The 27109-nt window shown below is 40.6% G+C and overlaps 1 protein-coding gene across 10 annotated transcripts in view; it reads right to left on the bottom strand.

Moving 5' to 3' along the window:
* The window catches only part of ANO4 (anoctamin 4), a 423664-nt gene that overhangs the window by 116875 nt on the left and 279680 nt on the right, over positions 1–27109 (bottom strand). For 8 of the 10 annotated variants that reach the window (XM_009004454.5, XM_009004455.5, XM_054238771.2 and 5 more), the window contains 2 exons: positions 26040–26084; positions 13447–13578 (listed from right to left, as the gene is read on the bottom strand). In XM_009004454.5, the coding sequence (XP_009002702.5) occupies positions 13447–13578; positions 26040–26084 (177 nt within the window). Of the gene's footprint in view, positions 1–13446; positions 13579–26039; positions 26182–27109 lie in introns of all 10 variants that reach the window. The other 2 variants (XM_054238773.2, XM_054238772.2) reach the window with 2 other exon arrangements.

The following is a 27109-nucleotide window of genomic DNA, read 5'->3' as shown; positions in this document are numbered from 1 at the left end:
GTAATGATAATGATAGCTATCATTTGTTGATCTGTTGAGTGCTTTCTATGTGCCAGGTACTGGACTAAGTCTTTTTCTTTTTTTTTCCTTGAGATGGAGTCTCACTCTGTCACCCAGACTGGGTGACACAATCTCTTTTCGGCTCACTGCAACCTCTGCCTCCCTGGTTTGAGTGATTCTCCTGCCTCAGCCTCCCAAGCAGCTGGAACTACAGGTGTGCACCACCATGCCTGGCTAAGCATTTTTGTTTTTGTATTTTTAGTAGAAACAAGGTTTTGCAATGTTGGCCAGGCTGGTCTCAGACTCCTAACCACAAGTGACCTGCCTGCGTTGGCCTCCCAAAGTACTGGGATTACAGGTGTGAGCCACTGTGTCAGTCTTTTACATATGTCATTTAATTTAATGTCCCCCAATCCTATTGCCACCTTCCTCTCTTCCTGTCTCTCTTCTTTCCTTCTTTTATTCCCATTAAAACTTTCCTCTCCTCTGTTCCAACCCTGGCGCTTTTTGTGTTGGCAAATTTGTCTAGCTGTGATAGGAAATATCATGGCCCTCCAAAGACATCAATATCCTCATCCCCAGAATGTTAAGCGATATAGCAAAGAGGAATTAATGATGCAGATGGAATTAAATCACTAATCAGCTGACCTTAAGACAGGGAGATTCCCTGGATTATTCAAATAGGTACAATGTAATCACAAGGGTCCCTAAAAATGGAAGAGGAGTCAAGAAGAGTCAGAGAAGAAGGTGTGAGGACAGAAGCAAAGTCAGAGTGATGCGAAGTGAGAAAGACTCAACTACCATTGCGGCCTTTAAAGATAAAGGAAGAAGCCATGGGCTAAGGAATGCAGTGGCTTCTAGAAGTTAGAAAAGGCAAAGAAACATATTCTCCTCCAGAAAGGAGCGCAACCTTCACACACCTTAATTAGCTCAGTGTGACCTGTGTTGCACCCTAGCCGAAAGAATTGTAAGATGATAAATTTTGTTGTTTTAAGCAATTAAATCAGTGATAATTTGTTATAGCAGCCACAGAAAACTAACATGCTATGTTAAAAAAGATGACTGGGGCCAGAATGCCTGGACTTGAAATCCAAGCCCTACCACTTACCAACTGTTTGACCTTGGATAAGTTACTTAACCTTTGTGTGCCTCAGTTTCCTCCTCTGTAAAAATGGAGATAATACCTTCCTCCATTTTTTTCCTCCTCTGTAAAAATGGAGACTATAACTTACTCACAGGACTAAATGAGTTTATAACTGTGAAGCACTTGGAACCCGGTAAGCACCATATGAATGTTAGCTATCATATTCCCATAATAAATGTCATATGGTTCTATTGAAATGACCTTTTCTGAAATGGAGTTTTGAGAGGGGCCTCCTGGAATGACTGACTCTAATACTGACAACCTGAGTTTCCATAGATGGCTAGTGTGAGAGAGCTTTCTGTGGGGTCTGATGCTTAGATGGCCATACAATCACTGCTGGTGGGCAGCCTGTAGGCCTAGCTCTCGTGATATCATACAACATGACCAAGGGTTTCATGCACTGACCTATAGAGATGTATACCCACTGGATAGCTTCTATTGTTTCTCAAACATGGAAACATTTTCAACTAGAATGTGATGTTATTTACATTTTGATCAGTTTTCAACTTGAAGTTTTAAAGAATATAGTTCAAACAACAAAGACAACTAGATTCGTTTGGGTATTGTATTAGTCAGGGTTCTCTAGAGGGATGGAACTAATAAGATAAATAGATAGATATATAAAGGGAAGTTTATTAAGTATTAACTCACATGATCACAAGGTCCCACAATAGGCCATCTGCAGGCTGAGGAGCAAAGAAGCCAGTCCAAGTCCCAAGACTGAAGAACTTGGAGTCTGATGTTCGAGGGGAAGAAGAATCCAGGACAGTAGAGAAATGTAGGCTGGGAGACTAGAACAGTCTCGCCTCTTCACCTTTTTTCTGCCTGCTTTATTTTCACTGACAGCTGATTAGATGGTGCCCACTTGGATTGACAGTGGGTCTGCCTTCCCCAGCCCACTGACTCAAATGTTAATCTCCTTTGGCAACATCCTCAGAGACACACCCAGGATCAATACTTTGCATCCTTCAATCCAATCATGTTGACACTCAGTATTAACCATCACAGCTATACTTCAGTATTTTCCTGAGATACCTTGCCTAAATTCTCACAGAAAGTTGTGACCATGCTGATGGGACTACCAGAAACAGCCTTCAGAAAAGTCCTGCAAGGCATCTGTGATAAGGACATTACTGGGGATCTTGTCCACCATATCACCATTTCACTGTCCACTCCAATGACCCTGTGCAAGAATTTTATTTCAGCGTCAAAAAGCACCCCATTACCTATGGTATCGGTTTTCTTCTTCTTTGAGAATCAGAATCATGTGAGTTACTATGTTTCTCCCTTCTGCTTTGCCCCTTTGATGTAAAGAGTAATTTTCTGGTTTATTTGTCAACCATTATAGATACATAGGCCACTGAGGCCTGCAAATCTGAGCCTACTTTTTTTCTGAACTTGAATGCCTACTCTAACTTATATTCAATTGTATTTTACCACTTTATTTCATCTCTCTGTTTAATACATCTCAAATGCTTTAACAATAAATTCCAAAGGAAATTGGATGTCTTCACATTCACAGGCTTATCCCTAGGGTAAGGGAGCTGAAGATTTGTTTTTAAGCTCCATTTATGTGGCACCTACAGGGGATGGCGGCACTGTGGAGAAAAGATAATTCTTTCTGTTTACTCATCTAACAGTGACCAGAGCAACCATGAACAAGCCACTCAGCCTATCATCATTCTACAGACATGTAATATACCATGGTGTAACCCTGAATGAAGGCGTTGTTTAGTAAACAGTGGTTGCTGTCATTTTTATTGTTGCCATTGCTGCTACCATTGTTTGATTGTCTGATCGCTACTGGCTTCAACTTGCTGCCTCTTCTGCTGAGAACAAAGTCAAAAGATAAGACGACAATCAAAGGGATGTTACAGAAAATCTCCCACTCACCGTCCTTCCAGTAACCTTTTCCTTTTTTTTTTTTCTTTTTTTTTTTTTTTTTTTTGAGACAGAGTTTCACTCTTGTTGCCCAGGCTCAAGTGCAGCGGCATAATCTCGGCTCACTGCAACCTCTGCCTCCTGGGTTCAAGAGATTCTCCTGCCTCAGCCTCTGAGTAGCTGAGATTACAGGCATCCACCACCGCATCCACCCCACGCGCACCTAATGTTTTGTGTTTTTAGTAAAGACCAAGTTTCACCATGTTGGCAGGCTGGTCTCAAACTCCTGACCTCAGATGATCCACCCACCTTGCCTCCCAAAGTGCTGAGATTATAGCTGTAAGCCACTCCACCAGGCCAACATTTTCCCATTCTTACAAACCCTCCATGACCCCAGCACCAACATTTCCATTGTTAGTGCTTTTTCTTTTTCTTTTTTTAAAACAGAGTCTTGCCCTGTTGCCCAGGCTGGAGTGCAGTGGTATGATCTTGGCTCACAGCAACCTCTAACTCCTGGGTTCAAGCAATTCTCCTGCCTCATCTTCCTGAGTAGCTGGGTCTACAGGTGCTTGCCACCACACCAGGCTAATTTTTGTATTTTTAGTAGAGACAGAGTTTCACATATTGGCCAGGCTGGTCTTGACCTGCTGACCTTGTGATTCACCCACCTCAGCCTCCCAAAGTGCTGGGATTACAGCCATGAGCCACCCGGCCGATTGCTTTTTCTTAGGCACGAAGAGCTGTGTTGTTTGGTCATTCTCTAGACTTTTTTGTTACACCCTAGCTCACAGCATAGAAACAGAAAAAGGCATGCAAGCAAATTTTGTGTCAAGTGGTCTTTTTATAATGTCCATTTTGTATACTACACATGATTAAATATACTACACATAAATTAAAAAATGTGACACATGAATTAAATATTTTGGGATCAGATGTGAATCCTGATAACAGAATTTAATGGCCATAAAATGTTTGATAGAGAATATAGATTATCAGTTAGCAGAACTAAGGCCAAAACTAAATCAAGTCAAGGGAAAGTTCAAGTCAGACATGGAAACCACAACCAACTGGCTGGTTGACCATATTTTTCACTTCTCATGTAAATATTCTACATTTTTGAGATGCTTCATCAAGATCAGAGAACCTGGCTCCAGAGCCATGGCTCTGTCCCTCAGCAGTAACAATAATGCCAACTCTACCTTGTTCCTTTCCTGTTGCCTTTGGTCTCACAAACATTCCCTGGGTACCCTTTGCTCCCAGGCACACAGCTCCTGCCCTCAGTCTAGTAGGAGATGAAAATAGGAGTCTAAAGGCATGTGATTTGATTTCACGTAAAATCTGTGCCTTTTATAGGCAGACTTTATTTCAAGGGGTCTTTCAATAATATCTGCTTCATATATACACAGGATACGAGTTAAAACATTTTGTGCAGGACACAAAAGCTTTGCAAAGAAATGGGTCAATGCTGAGTTCTAGGTGGCATGTGTTTTCATTATTGATTTTGAAAAGATAGAAACTTGAAAAAATATAAATGCATCATGTTTCACATGGATGAATGCAGTTGCCAGAGCAGTCAGAATGACACTGTCAAAAGTTAAATCAGACCATTTCATTCCCTGTAAAAGCCCATAGGCCTCACAGGATCAGACTCCCTCCCAGGCCTCTAACTCATCACTACTGTTGTACTTTTTGATATTTCAGCTCCAGCCACAGAGTCTTTGTTCTCTTCCTCAAACATGTGATCAGGGTTTCTCCCCAATTAGGGCCTTTGCTTTTTCTGTTCCCCTTGAAACTCTCCCTCTGTCCTTCTCACCTACTGCAAGTTTTTTTTCCAATCACACCTTCTGTAGGAGGCCTAACCTCCTACCCCCATCCCCATGTAGTACTCTCCATTCCCCTCACCTTACCCTCTTTTTCTGTTCCCATAGCATTTGCCCCCTTTACACTTGCTTTTAAGTTGACTTCAAAAAATGTTTACCTCAGCACACTACTAGTGACTTTCGAGGCTGGATAACTTCTTTGTTGTGGGGAGCTATTGGTTGCATTATGGGATGTGTAGCAGCATCCCTAGACTCTTCCCATTAGACACCAGTGGCAATCTCCCCTCCTAAGTTGTGACAACCTAAAATTTTTCTAGATGTTGCCAAATCACCCCTCATTGACGGCCACTGGTTTTTAATTTATTATCAGTTGCACCCAGCTAAGATGTAAGCTCTAGGAGGGCAGGAATCTTTGCCTTTTTGTTTACCGTTGATCTCCAAACACCCAGAACAACAACTGGCATGGAGTATGTGGATGAATGAATATGTACTTAAACATACGCACACATAGCATTGCATAGATGAATGAGTATGTACTTAAACATACGCACACATAGCATTGCATAGATGAATGAGTATGTACTTAAACATACGCACACATAGCATCGCATAGATGAATGAGTATGTACTTAAACATACGCACACATAGCATCGCATAGATGAATGAGTATGTACTTAAACATACGCACACATAGCATCGCATAGATGAATGAGTATGTACTTAAACATACGCACACATAGCATCGCATAGATGAATGAGTATGTACTTAAACATATGCACACATAGCATCGCATAGATGAATGAGTATGTACTTAAACATACGCACACATAGCATCGCATAGATGAATGAGTATGTACTTAAACGTACGCACACATAGCATCGCATAGATGAATGAGTATGTACTTAAACGTACGCACACATAGCATCGCATAGATGAATGAGTATGTACTTAAACGTACGCACACATAGCATCGCATAGATGAATGAGTATGTACTTAAACGTACGCACACATAGCATCGCATAGATGAATGAGTATGTACTTAAACATACGCACACATAGCATCGCATAGATGAATGAGTATGTACTTAAACATATGCACACATAGCATCGCATAGATGAATGAGTATGTACTTAAACATACGCACACATAGCATCGCATAGATGAATGAGTATGTACTTAAACATATGCACACATAGCATCGCATAGATGAATGAGTATGTACTTAAACATATGCACACATAGCATCGCATAGATGAATGAGTATGTACTTAAACATACGCACACATAGCATCGCATAGATGAATGAGTATGTACTTAAACATACGCACACATAGCATCGCATAGATGAATGAGTATGTACTTAAACGTACGCACACATAGCATCGCATAGATGAATGAGTATGTACTTAAACGTACGCACACATAGCATCGCATAGATGAATGAGTATGTACTTAAACATACGCACACATAGCATCGCATAGATGAATGAGTATGTACTTAAACATATGCACACATAGCATCGCATAGATGAATGAGTATGTACTTAAACATATGCACACATAGCATCGCATAGATGAATGAGTATGTACTTAAACATACGCACACATAGCATCGCATAGATGAATGAGTATGTACTTAAACATACGCACACATAGCATCGCATAGATGAATGAGTATGTACTTAAACGTAAGCACACATAGCATCGCATAGATGAATGAGTATGTACTTAAACATATGCACACATAGCATCGCATAGATGAATGAGTATGTACTTAAACATATGCACACATAGCATCGCATAAATTTCATATTCTTCTCTGAAGAAGTGGCCAATATTTAATTTAATCTTGCTTTTTATGGATGTTTACAAAAATAAAATAGTGGTAATGATAAAAATATGGAAAATGCAGGGAAGAACATTTTTCTATATCTAGCACATTTTTCTGAAAGATAATTAGAATTGGTCTGTTTCTTGAAAGAATGTCCTGTGCATCTATTATAAAAAGTAACATAACTCTTTTTGCAAATTTCCTTTTTTCTGTCTACCAGCAGAAAACCTTTATTATGGGTATTGACCTTAGAAAGTAATTGCCTCAAGGGTGTCATTGCTAAAACCATTTTAAGAATGAAGGGCAATAATACTTAAGCAGGGCAACATTCACAGGCACGGAGGTGAAGAGGAATAAATTAATTCATAAATGGCCTTGGCTGTCACAGTCATCAGATTCAAATAGAGTTTAATTTATCACCGAGAATGGGTGGCCCTGCCTGAAAGGTGTCATGTGATGAAAGACAGTAGAGCCATGGTTTTCAAGGCGGGAGGGAAGAGGTGTGATTTTTGTACACTTCCTACCACTACCACCAGGGGGCATTTGGCAATGTCTGGAAACATTTTTGATTTTCCTACAACTAGATGGTTGGGGGATGCTACTAGCATCTAGTGGCTACAGAGGCTAAGGATGCTGCTTAATATCCTACAATGCAGGACTCGTCCCTACAACAGTCATTCAGCCCCAGTGCCATTAGTGCCGAAGCTGAGAAATCTTGCAATACAGCCTAGTGCTTATGAGTGTGAGACCTAGAGCCTCCCTGTCTGAACTTGAATTCCTGCTCTATCACTCAGACCGATTGCAACTATTTATTTGGCAAACTTGTTTCTTTTTTTTTCTTCTGGGCATACAGGTAGACTAGTTATCCCAGAATTACTACATGACTAAACTCATGTGAAAGTGCTGTGTATCACTCTTAGGCCTGGCTCATGGAAACTTCCTAAAAAATTACTCATCTCTCGTTTTCCTTGTCTGTAAGGGATTTACAGGATGGCAGGATAGCAAGATAACAGTAGCCTAGGTAACTGAGTGACTACATGAATCAGAAACATATGCCTCCTTTCCCCAGAGTGACCCATACTAGATAGTGCTGTGAACTAAACTTCTACAGTGTTCATCTGCTGATATTTGGGGGTTGTTTAGACAGGTGGCCCGGCCTAGGTGTACAGCCTATAGGCGCTTCTTTAACCACTTTGTTTCTCACTTTTCTCATCCATAAATTGGTGGTAATAATAATACTTCAGCCCTCAAAGTGTTGTTTGAGTATTAACGTTCTTAGAACAGTGTCTGGCATATAATAAGAGTGTTTCTACCTGTAGATCCACCTTAGGAAGACCATATAAAATGACCAAGTAGCGTTCGTATGTTGACTTGAACACTCACAGTTTGCTTTTTCTTCTTAAATATAGATGTATTTTCAAATAGAATGCTAGGCTATTTGTTTGTTTGCTTGTTTGTTAGTTTTGAGAGACAGGGTCTTGTTCTGTTGCCCAGGCTGGAGTATGGTGGCACAGTTATGGCTCACTGCAGCCTCAACCTCCTGGGCTCAAGTGATGCTCCCAGCTCAATCTCCCAAGTAGCTGGGACTACAGGCATGTACCACCACACCCTGCTAATTTTCAATTTTTGTAAAGACGGATGTCACTATGTTGCTTAGGCTAGTCTTGAATACCTGAGCTCAAGTGATCCTCTCACCTCAGCCTCCCAAAGTACTGGGGTTACAGTTGTGAGACATTGTGACTGGCAGGCTGTTTGTTTTTTATCGATTCTCAACTTTCATATTGTTGTACAATGCAGTGAAAGAATAAAGGTTTACAATTAGCTTATTCTGTGCTGTCTTTATTGCTTCAATCCTCATTCCTTCATTTAGTAGATAAGTATTGTGTGTCTATTTTATGCTAAGTATTGTGTTAGGTATTGGAGATACAATCATCGGTAAAAACAGATATGGCCTATGGTTCCACAAAGCACACAGTTCACCTAGAGAGACAGGCATTAATCATATGCTACTCAAATAATCATAGCATTTCTATGGTAAAAAAATGTTATCTGGGACATTAACTAAACATTAACATTAACTAAAACAGTACAGAATAGAGACCCGATCTTTGGAAGGATTGGTGGGGAGGGAGAGGGTCAGGGGAGGCTTCCATAGGGGGAGTCTTTGGAGCTGAGTTCTGAAGGATAAATAAGAGCATACTAGGTGAAGAAGGAGGGAACTGAAAAATAATTCCAGGAGAGGAAACCACATGTGCAAATGTCCTGAGGCAGAGTACATCCAAAGAGCTGAGAGAGGCTGCATGTGTCTGGATCATAGCAAATGAAGGGAAGGAGGCAAGAAAGACAGATGAGGCTGAAGAGGAGATTGCAGTGCAGCTAGGCATTTGAGGGCTTGTAAGTCATAGCAATAATTCTGGTGTCCTTTTTTTTTTTTTTTTTTGAGATGAAGTCTCACTCTGTCACCCGGGCTGGAGTACAGTGGTGTGATCTCAGCTCACTGCAACCTTCACCTCCTGGGTTCAAGGGATTCTCCTGCCTCAGTCTCCTGAGTAGCTGGAATTACAGGTGCCTGCCACTATGCCCAGCTAATTTTTTGTACTTTTAGTAGTACACTATGCCTAGCTAATTTTTTCACCATGTTGGCTAGGCTGGTCTTGAACTCCTGACCTTGTGATTTGCCCTCTTCAGTCTCCCTAAGTACCAGACTTACAGGCCTGAGCCACTGTGCCTGGCCTATTCTAAAGTTTTTAAAGAGAGTGGAGTGACATGATTAGATGCACGTTTTGAAGACACCACGTAGAATGCACTTGAGAGAATGGATTGGCGGTGAGCAGAGTACAACCCAGGGGACCTGTTATATTATTTCTGGATTTCAGAAGTGAAATAACAGTGACAAAGATGGATAGAAGTTGCTGAACTATAAAGACATTTAGGATGTAAAACCATCAATCCGTGGAGATGTATAACTTGTGGGAAGCAGAGATGAGAGAGGTGTCTAGAATAGCTTTCAGACACCAGTTTCAGCAACTGGACAAATATTAGTGCAGTTTACTGAGACAGGGCACAAAGGAGGTAGGCTACATTTGAAAAGAAGATATCTTGGATTTGGTTTGAGATGAGTGTGCAGTCAGCTAACTTCATATCACCTTTATTTTTTACTCACATGATTCTGTTACTTTTGTTTCTATCTATTCATTTATTTTTTTCATTTAAAAAATCATTATTAAGCACTTACTATGGGATTTTAAAATGGGTGAGACAGACATAGTCTTTCAAGGAGTCTCTAGTTTTGGAGAAAGCAATTAAAATCGGTAGTACTATTGATTAAGGAAAAGAAAAATATTACTAAAACGTAGATGGGTACACCTCAACCAGAAGTGGGGGTGGAGGCTGGAAAATCTTGGAAGGTTTTCCAGTGGGAAATGTCTCTGATGCAAGACTTATTAAACTTCCATGCCCTCCTCCCTCCTCACCCCCTAACCAACACTCTTAAATTTCTATTATCATCTTATATTTCAAGACAAACACAACATGAAACATTCTGGGAAACTAAGAAGTCACATGGGACTTTGGACTATAGTGGAAAGCAGGAATATCATGTAATAATTCTCAGAGCTTATTAACCAGCTACTTCTGATTAATTTAAATCCATTAATGTCACTCTCAAAGCATCCTTAGGGAATTCTTTTCTAATTGTACAAACAACTGTTTCCAATTTGACAGCATTCTTCAAGTCATACTTCTACATACCCATCAGAGGGATGTTATCCATGTGTCATGCCAATTTTCAAAGAGAAATAAATTCTCACCAACTATAATATTCAAGACACTTATGTAATTTTTCACCTCTTATTTGCATATAGAACTGCCTCTATTCTCTTGGTCCCACTGAGGTCTGGTTCTTCAGGTTGCTTCATTCCATCTGTCCTCTGCTTTTTCTTCCTTGGTTCTCCTGTCTTGATATCTCATCTTCCACTAATCACTCCCTTTTTTCAAACAACACTAGGTCCTCCTCATACCCTATGCTTTTACTCACAGAAGGCTACTTGTGGTTCCTCAAAATACTCCACCCTCTTTCATGCCTTTGTTCATTTATAAACACATTACTGTCTCCTCTTGGGATATATCTCCCCGCTTACTCACCTGGGCAAGTCTTATCCTTCAAGACCCATATCAAGCACTCTCTGCTTTACGATCAACCCTCATCACTTACCAAACTTCCTCCAAATCTGGAGAACTGAGTATTCCCCCTCTTAAGTCAAACCCACCATACTGCTTACAATTATTTAAGATAGTCTGTGTCTTTACTAAGCCAGGATCCTGACTGTATATTGTTCGTCTTTATATCCTCTAGACCCAGGCAGTGGCTGGTAAGAAGTGAACACTAAATTAGTGACCATTGAATAAATCAATTATTTGACAAATTAATGCCAAAGGATGTCAAAAAGGACTTCTCAAATATGTGAGAGGGATGGCTGAATATCTCTAATCCATAAGCAATCATCCCTCATTTATTATATATTTAAAATACTTATAAAAATATGATTGTCAGGAGGCCGAGACGGGTGGATCACAAGGTCAAGAGATTGAGACCATCCAGGTCAACATGGTGAAACCCCGTCTCTACTAAAAATACAAAAATTAGCTGGTCATGGTGGTGCGTGCCTGTAATCCCAGCTACTCGGGAGGCTGAGGCAGGAGAATTGCCTGAGCCCAGGAGGCGGAGGTTGCGGTGAGCCGAGATTGCGCCATTGCACTCCAGCCTGGGTAACAAGAGCGAAACTCCGTCTCAAAAAAAAAAAAAAAAAAAAAAATATGATTGTCAGTTTTAGTCCCTAGAAACTCTACTGGGTATTCAAGGGCTTCTGACTTTGAGAATCACGCTGAGCAGTATTGTTTTAAAACAAAAACATTGTGGAATATAACCAGCATGAAGAGGGAAAGTGGGAAGCCTTCCTCTTCCATATACCTATAACCCTTTGAAGTGAAACAAAATACCAGAGCACACATCATATACTTCACTAATTTATCCATCTCTCTATCCATATATCCATTATTTTTTTCTTCCATTAACCTATATCCCATATATCCACCCTTTGAAGTGAAATAAAACCCCAGAGTGCATACCATGTACTTCATTTATTCCTCTATTCATTTATACACCTACACAATGACTCCTATACCCATCCATGTATGTATCCATCCATCCATCCATCCATCCATCCATCCATCCATCCATCCATCTGATGACCTATCCATGCATGTATCCATCCATCCATCAATCCATCCACTTAGCAACCTATCAATGTATCAATCCATCCATCATCCAAATGCACTGTGTTAGGCACTCTATCAAACAGGTGAGAAGCACAGGGAAAACCTGCCTGTAAACCAGACTCCATTCCAGAAGAATTAGGGAAACAACTGCTTGTATAAAAAACTTCCAAGATGATCAAGAGAGACATGATAGTGGTTTAAATTAAGACTAGGAATGCATCAGTTTTTTTTCTTTTTTTGTCTTTTTCTCTTAAAATACTCTGATCTCCAAATTAACATTATATCCCTTCCAGTCGTCCATTTTCTCTGGAGGACTGAACTAAGATTTTGAGGCTGGTCTGTGAATTTCATATTTGCTTCAATGGTCCTTTCACAAGTTCACATACTGCAGATGGGTTGGCTTCCATCTGACCTTGGGGATCAGCTCGGCTATTTCAGAGGTATATAGTTGCTTCCCTTGCATTAGACTGCTCTTAGTATTATACATTTTGATGCAGAATGTTTATTCTTTGATTTTTCCTCTCTGCTTTGCCCTGCAGAGCTCCACAGACTTTAACCGATTTTCTGTGGCTGAAACATGCCCCCAACTTTGTACTCCCTGCAACTTTTTGACAACTGCCACAAAATCAGCAATCATTTAAAAAAAAATTTGTCACTCCTTTCTTTCCTTCAGATAAGTCATTTTTACTGAGGCTGTCACTACTGCTGGAGCAGGAGGGCCTGTTGCAAGGGAGATGGGGCCGACCTGCTCTCTGTCCCCACTGAGAGGCTGTGTTTCTCCTCTTGTTTACAGTCCCTAGCACACAGCAGGTTTTTCTCTCCTGCCTGCCCTGCCCTGCATCCAGCCATCACTTCTTGTCGTCTCAGAAGCTTCAAGTAAATTCTCTTTCATTTCTGCAGTTCCTCACAGGCTCAGTTACTTAGCCAACTTGTTTTTCCTCCCCCATGTCAAAAGTGACAAATGACTGTTCTGAGACCATCTGACAGATGAGTCAGCAAGAGGGCTGCCAGGTGACGTGACTTTTCCTAAGGCAACCCAGTGACTTGCTGAAGAAAGAGGAACTAAGAAGCAAACCAAGATAAAACAAAAACCAGAAAATAAAAAACCCTCTTTTCAATAGGAAAAGGTATAGGTCACTCCTTATCTGCTGGCTAGATGTGGATGAGCCTTCAGGGGGCTCTGTGCATAGGGGGTTGGCAGAGCAATGAGACTGACAGAGCCTGGGTCACTGCCTCTCTGTGGAGATCATTTACCCAACACACACATAAGCAAGCATTGTATCCTCTTAAAGCCACTGAGATGCAAGGATTGTTGGGTACAGTAATTATCTTCCCCTGACTGAAATAAAAGAGATATAAACACCCACAGAACTTTTAGGGGAGAAGGGCTGTTCCTTCCACATGCCCAGGAATCAAAGGCGTGCAGAGTGAGGCTCTACCATAGTGCACATCCTTAGTAAGACAGGGGCTTTAACACAGAACACTTACTGATGGATCCTTTGCTGGCTGAAAGGGGCAGTGTAGCAGTCATTCTCCTCCAGGTCTGGCAGTGTCTCCTTGTCCAGCCTCATTGGCTTCTTAGGTAACCATCTCCGAAACCTGCTTATTTGTTTATCGATCCTGTGGTACATGGAAGGCAAGACCAAAGGGTACAGCATGTCAGCATTGCCCTGAAACACAGGAGGGAAGTCTCCACAGAGCCACAGTAATCACACCACACATTCCAGGCCCTCTCACTGCACTCATGATATCCTTGTTTTATAGATGGACAGAAGACAGCCGGAAATCTAGTGTTGTTTTCATTTCACCAAGTGTCCTCCATAGTATTACTGTTTGTGAAATAGCAGCTGTGAGTTAGATGTCCACCCACATGCCAGTAATAAATGATCGAGCAGTCCTAACAAGGCTAGAAAGCTCTGAAAAGGATTCCAACAGTCCCTTAAGCAAAGCAGCAGAGACCTTAGCTTATATTCTATAGGTTCCGAAATATTCATTTTGTTTTGGAAAACATCTGAGGTTAGCTCCAGTTAACTTTGGGGAGGGGGTACTGGCAGCACACCCTGGGGGCTGATTGTGTACAGAGAGCTCCATGTCATGATTTGCTTCCTGCCTCTCCCACCTCCCTGAGCAGCCTCTCACCAGGCAGCAGGATTTTTGGCCTTCATTGATCTCTTTTTAAGCTGGCTCTATGGTTCTCATGGTGCTAGGCTGTCGTGACACACATGTGTCACTCTGGCCAATGCACATAATGAAGCCAAGTCAGTGAAAACAACAGTACCCTAAAACTGGTTTTTTTTCAGCCACGGTTTTCTCTCTGGCTATTTCCCTGGTCCCCTGGTGCCAATGACTTCTGCTGATGAAAACATCTGGCTTCCAAGTGAACAGTTCTCAATCGCTGTTTACAGAAAAACACCAGAAGGAACAAAAAACACACTAAACTAAAATGATAATGCTACCTCAAGTTTCTTTAGTGCTGGAAAAAAATACCTTCTAAATTTATTAACTGAAAACACATGGAATTTGGTCATGCTTTATTTTTTTCCCAATTAAAAAAATATATTTACATGGCAATGTATTTGCTCAGTGAATGTTATGGCTAATTTTCCATGTCAACTTGGCTAAGTAAGAGATGCCCCGATATCTAGTAAACATTATTTGTATGTGTGTCTGTGAAGTTGATTTCTGAAGAGATTAGTATTTGAGTTTGCAGACTCAATTTGAGTAAAGAAGTTGACCCTCACCAATGCAGATGGGCACCATCCAATCCACTGACGGCCTGAATAGAACAAAAAAGTGGAGGCAGGGTGAATTTGCTGTCTGTTTAAGCTGGAACACCCATCTTTTCTCCTGCCCTTAGACACTGGCCTTCCTAGTTCTCAGGCCTTTGGACTGGAAATGGGACTTACACCATCATGTCTCCTTGGCCAATTTCTTAAAAACTGCAGACTGTGGGACTTCTTACCCTCCAGAATCTTACAAACCAACTGTGCAAATCGTGGTCCAAGTGTAAAGGCCAGAGAACCGGGAGCACTGAGGTCTAAGGGCAGAAGAAGAGAGAGGTCCCAGCTCGAGCGGCAGCAAATTCACTCTTCCTCCATCTTCTAGTTCCACTCAGTGGGTTGGATGGTACTCACCTGCATTAGGGAGGATCAGCTTCTTTACTAAGTCTACTGATTCGAATGCTAATCTCTTCTGGAAACACCGTAACAAACACACCCCGAAATAATGTCTTACCTGCTATCTGGGTGGGCATCCTTTAGCCCAGCCAAGTTGAACACACAAAATTAACCATCACAGTGAAACTCTCAGCTGTTTACAGAATATTATGTATATAACCAATCAATTCCAAACTAAAAAACAATGGTAAACTCTTTGACTATCTCCGTTATTCTCAGCATTGTTCCAGCCTCACCATGACCCAACTCTGCTTGGTAGTGGCTGTCCTTCAGAACTCCTGAAGGTTCAAACTGAAAAGAATCTTACAGTGGCTCTAGGTCCCTCCTCTCAGAGAACCCTCCACCCTAAAATAAGTATACTAAAATAAAATGAGATAATGGGCTTTAGAGAAGCAGCATGACACAGTGGTTGACAACATGTACTATGGGCTGAAGCACCTAGATTTAAATCCTGACTCTGTTAATATTAACAGCATAACCTGGGAAAAGTGATTTAACTTGCTGTGCACCAGTTTCCTTATCTATAAAATGGGCATGATAATGACACCCAATTTGTAGAGTTGTGATGATGAACTTGTTAATACATATGTAAAGTCTTCAGAACTGTCTGGTGTACAGCAAATGCTGGCTATTATTACTGTTTTTATCTTTCTTCCAAAAATAAAAAACTGAGCAACCAGCTTGCCTCTTAACATTTCTGTCTGTTTTGCTTTTTAATTCAAAGTTAGTTGTGCTTCACCAGCATCTATCACTTGTCTATGTTCAATGGTTGAGTCCTTATATGGACTCATAAATTACACTTCCTCAGCTAAGTTAGTGGCCTTCCCCATGGCTCTTGGCTTTATTTCATTTGATTGCCTTAAAACTCATTCAAGAAAGAGGACATTGGCCCAAAGGTTTTTTATTATAAAGCTTTTACCTCCCACAAATCTCCAGTCTGCAGCACTAATCAGATCACACTTTGTAAAATTCACATTCCCACAGAATCTGAGCTCTGTGTGCGATGACTATGAATTGAATCCAGCTGGGTACAGTGCTCAGCATGGATAAAAACAAATAAAGCTGTAAAAAAAAATCAGGCATAACTACTCTATAGGAGAGAAATGGCAGCTTTCAGCAGCCAGCCTGTGGCACCATAATTTAAATGAAATATGGAAATGATGAAAAGAGAGTAGAACAGGGTAATTAAAATGATTAATTAATTGAAATATATGAAAAAGAGGAAGCGAGAAGGGAGCAAGAGAACACTGCTTGGCATGGTGAAAAGAAGCTGAGATTTGTAACTGGGGTGGCTAAAACTTGGCTCTGTTGTGCCTCAGCTGTATGATCATCTACAAGTTATTACCCTTCAGAGCCTTCTTTTCTAGAGTTATAAAATAGGGGCAATAGTAACAATAGTCATCATTATCATTATCATCATCTTACTGACCTTACAGAGTGCTTAGTGGGCTCATAAAACATGGTGAGTATGAAGTGCTTTAGAGAAGCTGCCAGACAGATAGCAAGCACTATTAATAAATTCTTGAAGACCACACAGGACTAAAAGTGATGGAGAGCAAGGAACTGGACTTTTTAAAAACTATGGTGGAAGAAAGACATTCAAAACATCTTAAAAATAAAATCCCCATGATCCACCCACCTTGGACTCCCAAAGTGCTGGAATTACAGGCATGAGACCAGCCTGGTCAACTTGGTGAAACCCTGTCTCTACTAAAAATACAAAAATTAAGGCCGAGGCAGGCGGATCACCCGAGGTCAGGAGTTCAAGACCAGCCTGTCCAACATGGTAAAACACTGTCTCTACTAAAAATACAAATAATTAGCTGGGTATGGTGGTGGGTGCCTGTAATCCCAGCTATTCAGAAGGCTGAGGCAGGAGAATCACTTGAACCCAGGAGGAAGAGATTGCAGTGAGCCAAGATTGGACCACTGCACTCTAGCCTGGGCAAGACTGAAACTCCATCTCAAAAAAATAAAAAATACAAAAATTAGCTGGGCGTGGTGTTATATGCCTGTAATCCCAGCTACTCAGGAGGCTAAGGCAGGAGAATCACTTGAACCTAGGAGGCAGAGGATGCAGTGAGCCAAGATTGCACCATTGCACTCCAGCCTGGGCAATAGAGTGAGACTCTATCTCAAAAAAAAATAAATAAATATTAAAAACAATAAAATCCCCAAGACACTGGTTGGGCAAGGGGGTTGGAGGATGTGAACTGGCCTTCATTAGGGAGCCTGAGCAGAAGGAGGTGGACAAAGCATGTTGTCCAGGTTCCATTACACATGCCTGTGCATGCTGTGTGCTCTTCACTACAACTAAACCAAACACTTAAACATGGTCATCAGTTTGTGTCTTCTTCTGGTTACCAGAATTGCCTCCACAAAGATGTACACATCCTAACTCCCAGAACCTGTGAACATGTTGTTACATGGCAAACAGGACTTTGGAAATGTAAGGAAGGTTACAGACCTTAAGACAGAGAGAGCATCCTGGATTACTCAGATGGGCTCAATTTAACCACATAAGACCTTTGAAAGCAGAGCTTTCTCTGGCAGGAGAGAGATGGCAGAAGGAGAATCAGACATTCAAAGCTTAAGAAGGACTTGACTCACAATTGCTGGATTTGAAGATGAAAAGAGCTAGGAGGCAAGGAATGCAGACAGCCTCTAGAAGCTGAGAAAGACTTTCAGACAATAAAGAAATGGAGATCTCAGTCCTGTGATTACATGAACAGAATTGTGCCAGCAATCTAAATAAACCTGTAAGCAGATTTTCCCCCAGAGCCTCCAGATAAGAGCCCAGGGTGACCAACACCTTGATTGCAACCTTGGGAAACCTTGAACAGAGAAACCAGTTGAACCTCCCCTCCCTGGACCCCTGACTTACAGAACTGTGAGCTAATACGTTTGTGTTATCTTATGCTATTAAGTTTGTGGCAATGCGTTATGACAACAATAGGAAACTAATACACCTACACCACTCTTGGTCTGATCTCCTCAAGACCCAGCAACAGCTAGCCAGGCTCCCACTGGTAAGGCTGCCATTCCACATGCTGTTCTCACCTCCCAGTTAGGTGGCTCTGGGAACAAGAGTCTGTCTCTCTGTGGCAGGATAAGGAGTGAGTGCTCCCCTAGTCTGCTTTTCCACAAACACGCTCCTGCCTCCAAACTGGCCATACTCAGACTTCACTTAGGGCCCCCTTCAATCATGCAAGACAGAAGAACATAGTGCAAAAGCCACGAGTCTGGAAAGCTAAGACTCAGGCTGGACTCTTGATTCTGTGGTCACACATCAGTGTCATCTGGGACAAAGCCTTTTATTCTTAGCTAACCTTAGTGCTCTCATCTCTAAAATAATGATCAACCAGATGTTCTTTAGATACTACATGTTGTGGGTGATTTGGGTGATAATACCTTGATTATGTCACTTATGTGATTAATTCAAACTTGAATTAACAATAACCTTTAGTATACAATGATGGACTTTGGAGTCAGCTGGAAACCGATTCACATTTCAGTTGTATAGATCTTGCTGGGCAAGTAGTTAAACCTCTGTGAGCTAACAGCATCCACAGAATAAGGCAATGGTAAGGATTAAACATGATCATGGATATCAAGTGTTTACACCATGCCTTGGATATACAAAGGGCTCGACTGAGTGATTGTTTCTAAGATGAAGAAAATCATGGTGACAATAATGATGAACTTTTACGTAGATCACTCTTTTCCCAATAGAAGTTCAAAATCTACTATTCTCCCTTGTAGATTGAGGTCCATGTTCCCATATTGCACCTAATAAACATCCTTAAACAGTTAACCCTGAAATTTACTTAAATATGTTAAAGTCTGGAAACTAACCAGAAACATCCCATTTGTCTCTTCAGTATTGGAGTGAAGCTTACTTAATAAAGTCTCCTCCAACAGGGAATAGAAAAAAGAAAACATTGGCTTAATAATTTAGCATTGATTTTGGTTGGGTATCTTGTCACTTTGTTCCATTTTTGCCATTTACCGAGCAAAAGCATTCTTACAACAACACAGGCAAATCAATAAAGGGAAAATGGATCAGACACTTGGGCATTTCTGGTATTAACATGACAAGTTAATACCTGGACTACAAGATGAGTTATTTTTATAGAAAACTGTTCTGATGGTAAGTTCAGGCTTCCCCATGCCAATTCATGATAGGTGAGGCTCTGGGTACCTGGGAAGAGCTGACAATGCAGTATAAGCAAATGAACAGAGACTTGCCACCTCTGCCATGGCTTCCCAAGGCTGGTCTTGGGAAGGTTTCGCTTGATCTCTTTGACCCTCAGTTCCCTCAGCTCTAAAGGGGAGATAATCCTATCCAGTACAGGAGAGGTGATGATTAAGGAAAAGGCCACATATGTGCAAAGGATCTTGCTACCAACATGCTAAGCTTTAAAAGCTGCCTACAATGTATAGAGTCTCAACCTGGATGCTGTAGGCATACCCTGAGGAAGCAGAAGAAAGATTGTCTCCCTTGAGCCACTAATAACCCAGGAAAGAATGTACACTAATGACAACCTAACCAGACTGAATTAAATGAAGCAGGCCTACTTTGAAGACACCTACTTTTCCCCAGTAAAGAATATCATAATGATAGCATCATGTTTCTAACAGATTACATTATCAGTGATGATATGCCTACAGGGAACCTACAGATGAGCTCTCTTTTCTTCCTCCCTCCTTCCTTCCTTCCCTCCTCCCACAGCCCTACATTGCATTAAAGATGCCCTCCTGGACTAATAATAGACAGCAGGAGGCATGGATTTTTTTTTCCTTTTCTTAGAGCCAACTCTTAGGATTTACAAGCCTCTACCTGGCTAGGAGTTACAGATCTTAGAAAGCCAGTGTGATTCTTCTAGGTCACAGGGCTATTATTTGGAGCATCCTAAATACCTTACAGAAGAGTCCAAAGGCTTGGAACATTTATGTGTATTTGCTTTTTTAAATGAGGATGAAAATACAAGAGCCATTTTGTCCTTTTGCCTGTATGCTCATCTGATAAGTTGTGACTGTACTGAATGTATAATGCAATAGGGTTCAGCATTCACCCTGTTGAGCCTCACCCAGGATCAAGTTGGGCAGAATGTGTATGGGGGTGGTGGAGGGAAGGAGTAATCATGAGACTCCAGCTACAAGCAACCCATGATAATCAGATTTGTTACTTTGTAATAATATCCCCACAGACTATATTTGTAATATTTTGTGAAGGAAAAAAAAGGACAGCCAAAAGATGATAAATTCCTCCTTTTTATTGGATAGGCAATTTATAATGGCTATAAGCCTGTCCAAAGATAAGAATGAAAGCAGCATTTAATAGACCAAGTACATGGATAAAAAGAGCATTAACTCCAAAAATACATGTCTGAACTGCATGAGTGTGCTTTACGGGAGTTGAGTGATTTTTTTAAAAATAAGGATATTTATGAAAAACTGCTTTATTTCTCTGCCTGCTCAGAAACCTTAGATGTATTAATTCATTTATTCTTAGGAAACAGGTTTGTTTCAGAGATGCTTTCATGGATTAATAAAATTCAGTATCACTTATATAAATGAAACTACAAGCTAACTTAAATATCCATATTTCATATGACAGGGGAATTTAGAATATTAGAGGTCAGTGTTTCATTATTGGTGTACTACTAGATGGCAAGTTATATATGTGCCCTTCAATTAAGAATATCAGAGCTGGCTGCAAATAAAAAGACAGTCTCCACCATCTAAATCAGTCTGTTCCGAGGTGAAATGAAGAATTAAGATGCAAAATTTTCTGACTGTGGATTTTAAAACGTACACCATACACTGGGCTTCAGAAAGTCACACATGTTAGTGATATCAAAGACGTAATTCTATGTGGTATGCAATGAAGCCTATTTTAAGAGGCCATTCTGAATCAACTACCTTAGTTGGAATTTCTTTTTCCTTTAGTTTGGCCCGGAGTCTTCTAGTATCTTCCAATGCCTAAATTTTTCTGCGGTTGTGATTTGTGCACTAGAAGTAACATCAATGTTTTTAGGCCAAAGACTACTGCTTTGCAAGCTGTTCTTTCAACTTTAGAAAGGAGGATTTCTCAAGCTCTTATTCACTCAAAACCTCTCTTCTGCACACATGGAGAACATGTGATGGGTCACAAGGTCATGGTCTCCTCTGCTTTCCTCCCCTTGGCTCTTGTTTTAAAACCTATCCCCTCTTTCTCCTTCCTCTACCATGAAAATTATCAAGGTAGCGGCGAACCCTCATTGCCTCTGATTCATCCAGACCTTGTCCTTCCTCCACTGGCTGTAATTTGGTCCCTGTTACCCTCTACTCTGTACTGATGGTTCTCAACATGTGGCCCAGCATCAGTAACATCAGCATAGGCATCACTTAGAATCTTGATAGAAGTGCAAATTATCGAGCCCCACCACAGACCTACTGAATCAGAAACCCTGTGAATGGGCCAGTGATCCATGTTTTTGAAAGCCCTCCAAATGATCCTGATGCATATTCGAGAACCACCACTCCATGGAGACTGCTGTTACAGAGACTACCGAAACTTCTAAATATCCAGAATTGATTCTCATCTCTGATTGATCATCAGAAGCTAAAGCACAGCCCTCCTTGTAGAATCTCATTCCTGGTGCCTTTGACACTACCTTCTCTTCATCCGCCCTTCTACTTCCCTAATTGTTCTTTTTAATCCTCCTCAGGTCTCCCCCCCATCCCATTAATGCAGATTTTCAAAATAATTGCCACAATCACCCATTTTATCTCATCCTGGGAAATTCCATACACTCTCCTGGCTAAGGTCATGGCTTCTATGCTGTTGACTTTAGTAATTTCCCAGGATGAGATTAAAAGGGTGATTGTGGCAATTATTAATCCCACTCTCACACTGGATTCTCCAGCATTACCACTCTCTTCAGCTGCTTTGCCATCAGTTTCAAAGGCCTTTAGGACACCAATACCTCAAAAATCTACTGTGAGTTATAATACAGAATTAATTTTTTAAAAATCAACTTCCTCACCACATCTGTATCTCAACTCGATTTCTAGTCTTCTTTTACCTCCGACAATATTTTCCCTAGCTCTTAGGTGTCAGAACTTCATTCTCCTCAACTCTGAATTTCCAAATAGCTGCTAAGTGCTAAGCCCTTTTGCCTATAATTTCACAATCTTTCTCACATGCTTTGCCTTTTTGCTCTGACAATTATTTTTTATCTATCCAGGGGGCAGAACTCCAATCAAAGACTGAAAGCTAAAGAGACAGGGATTATAGCTTATTTTAAGAAAGAACTTTGTAAAAGTCACAGCTGCCCACACATAGGCTAGGGAGTTTACTGTCTCCAGAGATGTTCAGACATAGACTGGCTGACAAGAAAGTAGAAGTTTAACACTGATGACTGGTTGGACTTGATGGCATCTAATATTCCATAAAACTTTGAGATTCTATAGTTCCTTTTATCACTGTTTTCTTTTAAGCCCTCATTATCCATCCCACCCCCATTGTTTGAGCAAACGTTTTCACCAGAGACTGTGTCTGATACTTTAGGCAGACCTGTTTCTTCTATGCTTTTTTTCTTTGTGATTTCCTTTCTCCCTACTCCAATCCTCACACACGCATGTGGAGATTCATTTGTTCATTCATTCCATCTGTGTGCTTGGTAATGGAAAAACAGAATACTATGTGCTTGGTGCTAGAAATGCAATTGAATGAGCCGTCCTTGCCTTCAAATATCACCCAAGTAGGGAGCTACACACCTACATCATAGACTATAGCACAGGGTGATGGGGCCATAGGATCCCAATGGAAAAGCATAAAAGAGGTAATTTGACCAGGGCAAAAGGTAAAAATGTGAACTGAGTTTTGAGGACTGAGTAGCATCACCTTGGTGAAAAAGAAAGGAAAGGATCTTCCAGAAAGACACTATATGCAAAAGCACATAAACCCACATGAGCACAATATGTGTTTGGAAACAATGAGTAAGTAGTTCAATATAGATGGAGCAAAGAGTGGTGGGAGGGAAGAGATGGGTGAGGACAGTTTATGAAGGACTATAATTAAGCTAAGGCTTTTAACCTTATTGTGATCACTCTATGGTAGCCACCAAGTGAGAATAATCTGATTTGCTACTTAAAAGATGAATAGAAGAGAGTTTGGAAGGGGTCAGAAAAGAGGCGTGAAGATAAACTGATGTTTAGGCAAGAGGTGATGAGAGCTCAGCTAAGTTAATGGCAGTGGGAATGAATGGTAATATATGGACTTTTAGAAATATTCATCTACACCTGCAGAATTTGAGAAACTCACTAGATGAGCAAGCAAAACATCCAAAATGACCCTTAGGTTTCTTAAAATTTTAATTCCACTTTTGGAGATGGGGGTGTCACAATGTTGCCCAGGCTAGGCTTGAACACCTTGGCTTAAGTGGTCCTCCTGCCTCAGACTCCCAAGTATCTGGGACTACAAGTGTATGCCACCACACCTGGACCCTTAGGTTTTAAATTAGGTGACTGTGTGGGAAGTAGAGCCAATGCCTGTATAGAGAATATAAATGGAGAAAATGACTACTTGGCAGATAAAATCAGAACAGAGTTAGTGGACTAGTTGCTAGAGGACAGAAGAAAGGAGAGACTTAGAGATGGATAACAAATTCAGAAGCACGCAGGAAAGAATATAAGGATACCCTTATGTATTTGCAGACATGTTAGCAGATATATATCTTTGCATAAGGGTATTCTTTTAAATATTACATGTAACAATTATTAATAGATACTATTTGTGCACATCAGTTACCTCCCAGGCACTAAACCTCACATAAACAATATAGGGTAGAAATTAATATCATTTTATAAACATGAAAAACTCAGGCTCAGAGAAGTGAAGTAACTTGCCCAAAGTCATCGAGTGCCAACATAGGTTTTATGATCCCAGTGTGCTCTGTCTTACACATACTGACTTTGCTGAATTGGCAAATTCAGACAAGAATAAGATTTCTCCCAGCCTACATTATTTTTAGAATCTAGAATATATGAACAGATTGAAACAATATCATGTACAAACTTGATATTTCCACTTAGCCATCAAAGTTGGGAGAAACATCTCTCCACCTTGCTGTGTTTCCTTCAGGTTTTCTTTGATTTTGGTTTTTGTTTTCTCCTCCCATAGTCAGTCAAATCCTAAATTTAATGGGAAGATGGAGCTTGGTCTATCATACAGACCAATGGTTTCCAAAACATGGTCCCATGACCAGCAGCATTAGCTGTAGCTGGGAATCCATCAGAAGTGGAAATTCTCCATCCCCACTGCAGTACTGGACAAGAAACTCTGGGGTTGAAGCCTTGAAATCTGTGCCTTAACAAGGCGTCCAGGTGATTCTGACGCTGGCTGGAGTTTGAGAACTATTAATGTAAGCTAAACTGTTGTGTCAGGATTTCACAGATGATTATAATGTGACAAGGAAGCAATCTAAATCATGTTGAATCCAAATGCCATGTCAACTGCTTAATGAAAGAACTGCCGATAAGCTTGCTTACGGGCAACTTTTGAGAAACAACATTTTCATTTCTTTGGAGGTCAGTTCTCACACTGTACTTTATCGAGTGCACATGCATTTGAGTAAACCTACCAAAATGTATCAACTACTCTTTTATCTATCACTCCACATAGCATTTAAACAGAGGGACCTAAATACTAAATTTCATAGGGTTGAACTAACTAATATTTTCATAGGAATTTACTAGTTTCCCAGTTTAACCATCAGTTCAGCTCAAGGTGAATGAAAACATAAGATCAATTAAGATTTTGAAATTAGATTCTCCAATGATGACAATAGAATCAAATTAGAGGACATCATCATTGATGCATTCTCCTTCTCCCTAGTTCCTCAAAAAACAAGGAAAAACAAGCTGGGATTTTTTCTTTGGCAGAAAAGAGGGTAGCATTAGCACCTGAGTGAGGTTATACATCTGCATGTGTTATTAACAAAATATTACTAACATAGGAGGACCCCATTCATGAAATCAAGTAGCCAGCAGCTTTTTTAGAGGATGGCTATCTGCACTTCAAGCTTTCAAATTACACATAGCGGAGGGAGGAATTTTTGTAGAAAAAAAATAACATTGGCCAGGCATGGTGGCTCACCCTGTAGTCTCAGCACTCTGGGAGGCTGAGGTGGGCAGATCACCCGACGTCAGGAGTTTGAGACCAGCCTGCCCAACATGGTGAAACCCTGTCTCTACTAAAAATAGAAAAATTAGCTGGGCATGGCAGTAGGCATCTGTGATCTCAGCTACTCGGGAGGCTGAGGCAGAAGAATTGCTTGAACCCAGGAGGCAGAAGTTGGAGTTAGCTGAGATTGCACCACTGTACTCAAGCCTGGGTGACACAGCAAGCCTCTGTCAAAGAAAAGAAAGAAAGAGAAAAAAATAACATCTAGGCCAAAGATGTTGGAATTTTTGATAATTTAATAGAATGGGCTAAAAAGAGGAGGGTAAAGGATAAAAGACTACACATTGAGTACAGAGTATACTGCTCAGGTGATGGGTGCGCCAAAATCTCAGAAATCACCGCTAAGGAACTTATCCATGTAACCAAAATCCACCTGTTTCCCAAAAACTATTGAAATAATAATAATAAAGAATGGGCTAAAAAGCAATAGCCCAGCACACTTGTAGATGATTGGCATCCTCCCAAGTGGGGAGAAGTCACAGGGAAGACTTGGTTATCATCTTTGTTTTTTGGTTTTTATTTTCCCGGCTAATCAGAAATAAGCTGCTTTTAGAATGTGCCAGCTTTCCCATGTGACACAGGCTCACCTTTCCCAGCTTATAGCTCCTTGTCATTGTTGGAGCACACGGGCCAATGGAAAGACAAACACCATCGGGACAGAGCGTGCTACTAACCTGCTCATGAACTTGTACCGGCGGGGCAGGTAATAGATTTTTCTCCTGGAAGAACAGCAAAAATGAAGCCAGTCGAGAAGAAAACCCATCGTCAGTTACAGTTTGAACTAGCAAGGAAGGAAAGGAGATTGAAGATAGAAGCCTGTAAGAGGTGAAGAAGAAAAAACTAAAAAGAGATTAACAGTGAGAAATGCAGTGGGAACACAGGGCACGCGTTTTTGAGGCATGAAGTCTTATGAAATAGTTTTCATTGATATTTCTTCCTCTATTCATTACCATAATTTGTTTTTAATGGTTGCTCCTCGCCTACAAAGCATGTGCTGTGTGATAATTTGGAGTGATTGGTATTTTGCACAGCTTCACCTGAGGTCAGATTTCTTTTCCAGAGAAATGCAAAGATGGATCAGAGAACAACATATATACTTTAATGGGCATGCTATTATATTAACTAATACTTATATAGCACTTTAAGTTTGCACAGGACACTTCTCTCATGATATAGAAGGGGTAATATAAATATACATATAATCAATATGGAAAGGACACTCACTTGTCAGCATCAACACCCAGCTGTATATAACCACATGGGCACACCGGCTAACCACTGACCCTAGTCGTAGGTGAATTAAATAGGTAAAATCAAGGAGTTCTGAAAATTAAAAAAATTAGACTTTTTTTCTGTCAGATTGCTATATATCTACCTTCAAAAATGTTAAAAATGAAAATTCTTGATGTAGTTTGAATGGAGAATACATGTATTAGATTCTTTATTAAAATACAATCTCCCTTTCCATATTTCAGGCTTCAACCGAAACTAAATAAAGTAATAATAACATGCGTGCCTTTTATTTATATCCTCAACTGTTACTGAACTCTCTGACTTCTGTAAATGGTAAGTTTATATACCACAACATTTTTTGCATATTTGTGAAAGCTTTAAAACATATTGATAGGCAAAACTACAGAGATAATAAAAAGATCAGTGGTTGCCAGAGGTACAGGTCAGGGGGAAAAGGAATGTAGGTGAAGCACAGGAGACTCTTCAGGCAGTGCAACTATTCTGTATGATG

The sequence above is a fragment of the Callithrix jacchus genome, chromosome 9 (assembly GCF_049354715.1).
Source record: "Callithrix jacchus isolate 240 chromosome 9, calJac240_pri, whole genome shotgun sequence".
In the NCBI taxonomy this organism is placed as follows: Eukaryota; Metazoa; Chordata; class Mammalia; order Primates; family Cebidae; genus Callithrix; species Callithrix jacchus.
Note: the sequence above shows the minus strand (reverse complement) of the source record. Positions and strands in the feature narration are given on the sequence as shown.